The sequence below is a fragment of the Pseudomyrmex gracilis genome, unplaced genomic scaffold, assembly GCF_002006095.1.
Source record: "Pseudomyrmex gracilis isolate BER0280 unplaced genomic scaffold, ASM200609v1 scaffold_2275, whole genome shotgun sequence".
Classification (NCBI taxonomy): Eukaryota; Metazoa; Arthropoda; class Insecta; order Hymenoptera; family Formicidae; genus Pseudomyrmex; species Pseudomyrmex gracilis.
In genome coordinates this window covers 7,384-17,623 of record NW_018022859.1, presented here as the reverse complement: position 1 = coordinate 17,623, position 10,240 = coordinate 7,384, and the positions used below count along the sequence as shown (strand labels likewise).

The following is a 10,240-nucleotide window of genomic DNA, read 5'->3' as shown; positions in this document are numbered from 1 at the left end:
TATATATATTAAATTGATACAACTATTTTGATAAAACTAAATTGTAAGAAAAAAATAATAGTTTTATTAATATGTACGTATATATATATATATATATATATATGAAAAATAATTTAGTTTTATCAAAACAGTTGTATCAATTTACTTCGTCATATACATAAGTATAGAAATGTGACATGTTTCTGAAAGTTTCAATGTTTGCTTTTTGATTTTCGTAGAAATTAGGCGTACCTATCGAAGCGAAGGTTCGCGTTCAAATGAATTTGAAAGTCGAACAACAGCGCTTCATATCGGTGGTAAAGAACTTTCCCGACATAGTCTTTCCAATCATGTGGATAGACGAGGGTATAGAAGACGTTTCGCCATCCATAAGACGATGGATCTACCTCGCAACTACGTTTATTGACGTCGCTGTACCCTGTGTGACATACGGTTTGATTCTAGTCGGATTAACGACTATCGTTATAGTGTTTGTGAAAGCATATTATAATAGTCCGGTATTGGCGCACGAGGCTATCGAACTCGGTAAAAGGACCATTAGAAGAGGTTCGTCCTTTTTGATAAACGGCCAACATCGACTAATGTCCGGTCGGGATTCCTACATCTTGCTAAGCAACAACGACATCGACGAAAAACAGGACATTATTATTGACAATTGATGAACAGCGTTTCGTGTGTTATAATTCTAATTGTTTGGTACAAGTGATGATATTTAAAAAAAAAAGTAGATCCACACGGAACAACATTTTCACAATACAAACTTCCGTTAGATGTTTAATAGACGTTATACGGAGTTATAGAGACGTCTACCAGACGTCTAACGGATGTGATGTCTGTGTGTGAGTAGTAATTTTTTTTTTTTTTTTAGTATATAAATAAAAAATGAACGACGCCTAGTTTTAATTTCTTTCTAAGTAGAGTGAATAAATTTCTATTATATTCGCGACAATCTGAAATCATTCGACCAAAAAAAAACATTTAGCATTGCGTAGACAGAATTGAAGAATCTCAGGAATTAACGCAATTAGAATTAAGACTTAGGTTTACCGTTTAATGCAGCGACGATGAATAAAATAAAAAAAAATATGGAACCACTGTGTAGTCTCTGTAAGTAATTTTAATTTATTAATTTAATTTGTGTGTGGATTTTTAATTTTGATGTTGATTGATGTTTGATTTAAGAGATATTTTTACATTCTTTTTTTTTTGTTATAAAGAACGTGGAAACTGAACACATTTGTACGAACAATATTTATAAATTAACGAATTAGTGTTAAACTGAGAATATTTATAAAATATTTCTGATCAAGACTTTAATATTGTGCTAAAATGCATAATATATCCGCTTGGAATGTTTTACTTTCGTTCGGCTAGCTTGTTCAGAAAAAAAAAAACGTGTGAGTCTCTTTCGAAAGATCTTATTAAACAATATTTTAAACTTATAGATTGTAATTAGCGCTAAAGAAAATTCGACATTAATTTAGTATATATATTTTTTTTAATCAAATTGTTTCTGTATCGAACACACGTATCGTACACTTTGAAATACGCAAAGCATTACGCTTCATGTAAAAAAATTTAAGGAATGAATCGAAAAAAATTATAATACGTATATGGGTGTGCGTATAGTTAGATATATTATCTTGTTTTATAATTGTTTAGACAAAAACTAAAAGGCTAGGCGTCCTTAATTGATAACGTTGTTATTAATTACTTGGAATATATAAGTACCTGCGCATTAGGATACAACATGGCATATAATTATGAAATGCGTCTTCTTTAACTGCGTGCACCAAAGTCTTATCGTTGTTTGACTGTCAAGAAGACTAATCAATTACAGAGTAGAAATCTAAAAATTAGCGCGTATTTTTTTATGTAGAGAAAGTCTTCCTCTCTCTCTCTCTCTCACACATTTTATGTGATTTTATTCGGTTGCGGAAGTTGTTTTTTTTTTTTTTATTATTATATTTTGGCGAAATCTAAATTCGCCAAAGAATCTGCGATTTTTTCACGTGTTGAAAGCAAAATGATAAATAATTATATATACTACGTTCGTAGTTCTGTAAACGAGAAACGTGATACGCAATCACTTCGTTAATTATGGAAGAATCGTAGAACTTCTTTTTTTTTTTTCGATAGGATCTAGATAATGTTTGATAAAAATTATGTTAAATATGTTATGTCTGTGATTTCGTCCCTATTTATACGATATATCCGAAATATTTGCATTTTAATAGGCAATGAGAAGCTCAAGCAATGAATCGAACGAAGAAAAACTCTCATTCTTACGTTACGTGGCAAGATCATAGCAAGATTACGTAGCTACGATGCTTCTTCTCAACGTGTCCCACATGTACGCGGCCATAATCTAGTGCAATATTAGTGATCTTATGTTAAATATATGTTGCCACTAATAATAATCATAGCGAACAATGTCGATTAGATAAAAAAACTATCGCCGATTGCACCGATGACTTCAGCGTCGTCTGATATAAAAGAAATTTTATACCTTATATCTAATTTCGATCGAACAAAAATTTTATGTGTAACAAGCCTATGGAAAGACATCGGAAAAAAACAAATTCAGATTAATCATCACAATTGATTGTAGTCGACATCGGTGTGTTTTGAATTAAATATAGTTCAATAATTAATCAATAGAAAATTGAGTGATATTGACGACATAATGCGATTATGTGTATCAAAGTTTGAATATTTTTAATCGATTTTGTACGTGATAAATTACACTAAGCAATAAGGTAAGCTGGTTCTAGCACAAATGGAATTTTTGTAATTGGAATTTAATAAAATCTTGTTCAAAGACACATTGACGCTGTACATTTTTCACACACTTACTTGTCATCTACTTCACTACGGATTTATAGTTACAAATATTATCTTTCGAAAATTATGTATTAAACATATTTTTCTATAATTTAATTGAATTTTTTATGCTACTTATATTTACAACATTTAAGTAGATAACATGTGTAAAGTTGTAAATTATTTATATTATCAGCGTTTTTTTTTTTTTTTTATTAATATGTAAAAGCCAAAGTAGATAAAGTAGAGAAAGAGAAATCAACGCAATATAGAATGCAAAAGATCAAACGATAAACTAATTCTAGGTAAATGTATCAGTTATAACAAAATTTTAACATCGATTATGTTGGAGAAAATTTCCGGTTCCGTACGTATTGGTCCCAGCAAATATATATATACGACATATATATATATATATATATGTCGCAAAATATGTTATAAAAAAGTAATGGAAAGTATATAAGACCTCTTTGAAGTTTTCACAATCACAAGACAGAGCATGTCTTCGACTGAAAAAAAACGAGAAAATAATTATTCAATAGCATTGCCACGTACAAGAGTAAAATTGTATCGGTGTTAATTCTGTGATTGATCTGCAAATTTTTTTACCTTAGATTTCACATGAGTTCCGCTCCTCTTCTCAGTCCCGTTTTGTACTTCTTGTTGTTTTCCTTTAAACAACTTTGTAACTTTAGCTGAAACACAATATAAATCGATTTATGCAATATCCACGCAATTTTAAACGCGATAAAAAATTCATACGCAAGTTGGAAATTGTTGAAATTTGCTATCATATCAATTCTGCTCGATTATTCGTACGATTGATTTTTTTCATAAACAAAGAATGTGCAAAAAAATTATTATTTTTCACCAACCAGTTCGCGGCGCCGGAGATTGCACCACGTCGGCATCGTCCTGCGTAACGTCCGTCTCCGCCTTCTCTGATTCTTCAGTACGTCCGTCTCCCTCAAATTTTTCTATGGTATTCTCGATAGTTTCTATAGTGTTTTTAATGTCGGTTTTTAAAATCGAAGATTTCCGTCTGTCGGTCGACTGTGAATCTTGTTCGACGTTTTCCGTCATCTTTTCCTCGTCTTTTTCTATTTCGTTATCGTTGCCGATCGCATCTTTGATATTCTCGGACTTTGCTTTTGACGACGTCGGCGATAACGCAGGACTCGCAGACATTTCCTGTTCGACTTTATCACGCGTTCTCGAAATTTCCAGTTCTGTAGACGACTCCTCATCAGGTTGATTTATATTTTTTTTATTTTCCATACTTTCGTTATTTTTGTTAGCATCGTTGCTTTGTACACTTTCTTTGTTTTCGCTATTTTCTTTGTTCTGTATATTTTCTTTGTTTTCGCTATTTTCTTTGTTCTGTATATTTTCTTTGTTTTCGCTATTTTCTTTATTCTGCAAACTCGTCTCATTACTTGGATGATTGGGAGATGTTTGCGATTCTTCGCGTTTGAGATTTGTATCTAAAACATCTTCTTGATTGTTCGCCAAATCAGTTTCCAAAGTTTTTGTCGGACTTGCGACGTTCTTGTCGTTTACTGTAGACGAAATATTTTCTTTATCGAGAACGTTTGAATCTTTCTTAAGCGCGTCATTAAGATCTGTTGACTGACTATCATTGTCATTTTGTGATTTTTCATTAATTTTATCGGTACGATGTGAATCGTTATTTTCTTTTGTCGATTTATTTTCCGCGCCGTCTCGCTGTTCATTTTGCATATTTACAGGAAGTTTCAAAGGAGGCAGAGAGCTTTTCATCGACGCAGATTGTTCCTAAAATTCAACACACGTCTTCAGATATATTATGTTAGTTCAAACTAAATCTTTAAAAATAAATCACTAATTAATAAAAGCTTTCGCTGAACTAATATTCCGTTGCGTTTAATATATAATTGCATTTATATTTGATTAACATTTAAAATAAGTGCATTTACAGATGAATCAGACTGTTGTTGCGATTGATAATTTATTTCGTGTCTTCGACCAACCAATATCGTATGACATCCTCCGCACGCAACCTGTGATAAGTAAATAAAATCTTAAAACAACGCAATAAAAAAATCCAATAAATATTTATTACGTCAGTGAATACAAACAAACTTACATTCAAGACAAAAAGTTCCTGATATTTAGCAGCGAAAGTTACTTCGTGAACGTTGTTTTCATTTTCTTCCAGACCCAACTTCCCGTGACGTCCATCACCGCACATGTACAACTTGCCAGATTCTGATAAAAAATTAATAATTACTATAATTTGCCGGTAAAAAAAAGATTTCCGCGTTCAAATATATATTTGCTAATTGAAACAAAATTTTAATTACCGGTAAGTATAGCGCTGTGACTTTCACCGCATACAATCTTGACGATCTTTTCATCTTGATAGACTCCGCTCGAAAGAAGTTTCGGCGTGAGTACTTCGTGAACGTTTGTGCCCAAACCAAGTTGTCCACTGGCGTTGCTGCCGGTACAATAAATACTGCCGTTTTCTGTAAATTTAGACAATTAGTCTTTGTGCGATCTTCCAAAATCCTCATATCTCAGTAAGCAAACACAAAAAAAGTAACGGTAACGTAACATTAATCTTATAATTTTCCACTCAACTGCGATGTAACGTGTCTTGTACGTAGCAGTTACATTGTTGAGTGAGAAATTATAACATTAACGTTACGGTTACTGTTACTTCGTGTTTACTGGGTATGTCACTGCTACACCGAAAAAATTATATTCTCGTAAGTAGAAGATTTTATACTTAAAAAATCTTCTTAAAGATTTTAGATGATATTCTTCTGAAACTAAAAAAATATATTCTTTATTTAAAAATATATTCTTAATTTAAGAATATAGTCTTTTTTGATAGTGAGATATATATGTTTTTCTATAGAGGCTTTTTATATTCTAATCAGTATATATTCTTATCAATATTGCTATTTAGAGGATTTTCCTCTTAAAATAAGAAACTCTTCTTGGCGCCTATTTTAGTATAAAATATACTTAAAGTAAGTGGGATATCCTCAAAACAAGAATACAATTTTTTCGGTGTAGATTTTAGAATATTGGAATGAAATAAGTTTGAAATAAGTTTATAATATTAGGTCTATATATATATATATATATATATATATATACCGGAAAGTTCTGTTTCCGTTTTTGGAATAAAACAAAATGCAAATTTTTCTTAATTTTTCAAAAATGGGATGTACAAATTGCCCTCACGCTGGCAAGAAATTATTAACACAATAATGTCAATTATATTATTTAATAAAGTTTATTGACGGTAAGAAAAATTTATGTATTTTGTTTTATTCCAAAAACGGACAGAACTTTCCGGTAGACCTAATATTTTGCGATATGATAATAAACAAGTGACATATAATAATATATAAATACTTATCAAACTCAACCTGCTAACACAAGAGTGTGATGACCGCCACAGGCAACGTGAATTGCCGGGACCGGCAATTGCATTTGCTTCGGTGCAACTTGAGTGGAAAAATAAACATCGATCCCGAGTTTGCCACTTTCCGACTCGCCGCAGACATAAACAAGACCACTTTCTGGAAACACAACCGTGTGTTGTTCTATTACACACGCTAACATAATTTACAATCTCTCGTGTTCATGCGAATCGCCGCGCCGCGCCGCACTGCCGCGAGCGTGTCGCAGCGGAAATGATTTTATCTCGCAAAAAGTGTGTCAGGTGACACATTCCAGGATCTCTTTAAACAGATTTGTTCAACTCTGATCAATAAAATAACCGTAAAAACGATCTCTCTCTCTCTCTCATCTCCACTTTTCTTGACGCAAAAGTGTTATATAGAAAAGATAGAAGATCTTTTTACATGCGATTCTTTCGTTATTTACATCTTCAATAATTTTTTATATAATTCGATATATCACACTAGAGAATATGTTATCATAAAGAGAAACACACACACACACACACACACCGGTCAAGAAAGCTGAATGATAATATCCCGCGCTGATTTCTTTTACAGGTTCAGGAATAGAAACTTTTGTAGGTTTGTGAACCAGGCCTGAAATTCCAGGCAATCCCAATTGTCCCTCCAGGTTGCTTCCCCAGGCAATAACCCCTCCGTCACTTGTCAGAGCAATTGAATGATGCGATCCCGCGGCAATTTGAACAATTCTGGGCCCGGCCAGACCGCAATCGTAAACTAGAATCGGAGAACTGGAGCTGTCGCCTATCGTCGAATTTTCGCGACCTAGTTGACCTTCTTGATTGCTGCCGCACGCAAAGAGTTTTTGGCTTCCTGAAAAATTAAAACATAAAAAACATTTTTTTTTAATATCACGTTGATTGCTCTCTTGCAACTAAGTATTTTTTAATACAAATTGTTTGTTAAATAATGTTAAAAACAACACAAGAGTTTTAACTTAGATATGTTATTAGTTAGAGATTTTGTGTGCGCGCGCGCGTGTGTATACTTATGTAGGTAGGTGGGTAAATAGGTCCACGTAAAATCAAAGAAAATTACTGAGAATAGAAGATTTGCCAGATACTTCACTTAGACTTCTCTATGACTTTAATCCGCTGATAAATTAATGTTTCAAATTTCTAGCAAAAAAGTTAAAGAAGTAGCATGTCATTTAGAAATTCCTGTCTTGTTGATTGAGAACGAGTTTGAAGTTGAATGACTCGACAAGTATTTTCGTTGAAATTCGCGGCACGCAAACTACATAGATACATAGAAAATAGCGTGTTCACTTGATATATCCAACACCGGCAACGGATTATATACACGTGCGTGCGTATAAAACAAAATCGTCTGGCCGCTAATTGTATATATTTGATGCTTTCGCGGTTTTTGTTCACATCTCTCTTCTCACGTATTATTATTATTAATTGTTATTTACTCACCTGTACATATTAAGGTATGCGCTCTTCCGCATGCGACGTGTGTAACTTTTTCTGGTTTCAAAACTAAAAAAATTAAACAGTTTTTCCTTCATTAAAATTATAAGCAGTTTGTATAATTAACAAAAAAGCATGATTTAAAAAAGATCCAAAAAAAAAAAAAAAATTAAACACACACATGCAACATCTGCAAATTTTTGTCTTTGTTATTTAAAATAAAAGAGAAGGTAGATACTAACTTTTAACACACGAAGGTTTGCTGATGTGATTCTTATGACCCAGACCCAGTTGACCCCAATCATTGCTGCCGAAGACGAAGAGTCTTCCGGTTTCTAATAAAATAATATAAACAAACAAACATATGAAACTATATCCTGTAAATCATATAACTAAAACCTAAAAAAAACAACAATAAGCAAACGCGTTGAGATAGATACGTTGAATATTATCTACGCGAGAAATCTTCTTTTTTTTTTTCAAAAAATTTATGTAACGATTTTATGATTGTTACACACGTCAGTAGTTTTTTTTGCGCTCAAAGAAAAAAGCAAGTTTTATTAAGATACATTGAATTGCTATAGTCAATAACGTCTAAGAGATCCAAACTATATCCAAAATATGTTGTATATTTACATATACATATGTTTTGCTGATAACAAACAATGAATATGTATAAACACGGTCAATAAGAGCCATTCGCTGGATGTTTTTTGCGGTAATATTCGTGTATATGTGTACACGAATATTACGTATATATGTGTAATTAAAACATGATAAAAACCCACGTGTATATCTTACACGTGGGTTTTTTTAATTGAGAATTTTCAATTCTGAAATTCATATAGAATGCTAATTTTGCATCTCATATATGAGAGATCCCGAATACCTTCATAATTAATTTTTAAATTAATTACTCGAGGTCTCTCATATATGAGATGCAAAGTCAGCATCCTATATAAATTTTAGAATTGAAAATTCTCAATGAAAAAAACCCACGTGTAAGATTTACACGTATATATGTGTGTGTACACATATATACACGAATATTAAAAAACAACAGCGAATGGTTCTTATTGACCGTATTTACACGTACTCATTGTTTGAAACTTCAGAGCCAAAAGATTCTCTATTAAATTGTTAATTTACTGGTAACAAATCAGCTCTATAAACATAAGCACTTTGTAATAAAAGTAAAAACTAGTATTTGGCTGAATTCGAAGAAAAGATAAAAAGAAAAACAGCTCGAGAGATAATTAAAATAAAAGTATTCTCAAGTCTTCTTTATCGCAAAATATTTTATTTATTATAAATATATGAGAACAGAGATAAAATATATGAGAATAGAGATAAATATATGATTTAACTGTCAACGTTACATTTCACGTCGTTAATGATATTCAATAGACAATATATACCGTGTCTCTATTGAATTTTAATCATATACGACTACATTTGTATCGCGTGTGTTTCTTCTTCAATTCAAACTCTGGATCTGCACGTTCTGATGTTCGATATGTATTCGATCGTAAATTTGTTCTCGTGACCTTTGGTCATACTCGTCGATCATTTTGTTGAAGAATTTTTTTGAGTTCAATTGAATGAGAGAAAAATTGTGTTTTTCTTTGGACGCGCAAGAAAAACCAAAAAAAAAATTTAGAACTTACGACAAACAACAGCGGAATGCTCGTCACCGCACTCGATTGTGACAACTGGATCCTTACGTATGAAAAAATGCGACGCAACATTGTCTGCGAATCTGCTACGGCCGATCGTGAACACCGCCCCAGTCTCTACAATGTGTAAAAAGTCGATACATCGTTAAATATTGAAGACAATGTGATTCAAGCTTTCCATCTTGAGCGCAAATTTTTCGATTAATACAAATCGTTTTCACTCAAATCGTCAATTTCGGTATATCTTTGAATTGTAAAAACGTTTGTTTGATTTTATTGTTTTATATATAAACATATTTTGTGTGCGTACCTTATGTTTTTGCATCGCATATAAATTGTTTCATATATAGCAAAGATGTTTAAATCTGATGCGTGAAGCGGGCGATTCGAACAATGAGCGGGTTGTTTTTGTTAATAAATTACTCGTAGTGTTTTTTTTATTTATTTTCGATAAATGACAATGACTCAATAACAACGCATCACATTGTATGTACAGAGGTGGACCGTTTTTTTCAATCGAGAGCATCCAATGAAGACGACAATGATAATAAAGTCGAAACGTATGGCAATATAAAATAACACTACGAGTAATTTATTAGCAAAAACAACCCGCTCGATTGTTCGAATCGCCCACTTCATACATCAGATTAAAATTTTGCATTACGAACTGGAGGTCATCCTTATCAACTACACCGAAAAAATTATATTCTTATAAGTAGAAGATTTTATACTTAAAAAATCTTCTTAAAGATTTTAGATGATATTCTTCTGAAATTAAGAATATATTCTTTATTTAAGAATATATTCTTAATTTAAGAATATAGTCTTTTTCGATAGTGAGATATAT

The 10,240-nt window shown here is 32.1% G+C and overlaps 1 protein-coding gene across 1 annotated transcript in view; it reads right to left on the bottom strand.

Annotated features, from left to right (window-relative positions):
- Nucleotides 1–1,209: 1,209 nt before the first annotated feature.
- Nucleotides 1,210–10,240, bottom strand: part of LOC109862725 (X-linked retinitis pigmentosa GTPase regulator-like) — a 13,442-nt gene continuing 4,411 nt past the window's right edge. The window contains exons 2-12 of the mRNA XM_020442855.1: nucleotides 9,385–9,510; nucleotides 7,960–8,052; nucleotides 7,724–7,786; nucleotides 6,792–7,115; nucleotides 6,246–6,398; nucleotides 5,166–5,330; nucleotides 4,949–5,070; nucleotides 4,779–4,862; nucleotides 3,699–4,617; nucleotides 3,433–3,518; nucleotides 1,210–3,332 (exon numbers count right to left, since the gene is read on the bottom strand). Coding sequence (XP_020298444.1) covers nucleotides 3,309–3,332; nucleotides 3,433–3,518; nucleotides 3,699–4,617; nucleotides 4,779–4,862; nucleotides 4,949–5,070; nucleotides 5,166–5,330; nucleotides 6,246–6,398; nucleotides 6,792–7,115; nucleotides 7,724–7,786; nucleotides 7,960–8,052; nucleotides 9,385–9,510 — 2,159 coding nt within the window. The 3' untranslated portion in view covers nucleotides 1,210–3,308. The remainder of the gene's footprint in view (nucleotides 3,333–3,432; nucleotides 3,519–3,698; nucleotides 4,618–4,778; nucleotides 4,863–4,948; nucleotides 5,071–5,165; nucleotides 5,331–6,245; nucleotides 6,399–6,791; nucleotides 7,116–7,723; nucleotides 7,787–7,959; nucleotides 8,053–9,384; nucleotides 9,511–10,240) is intronic.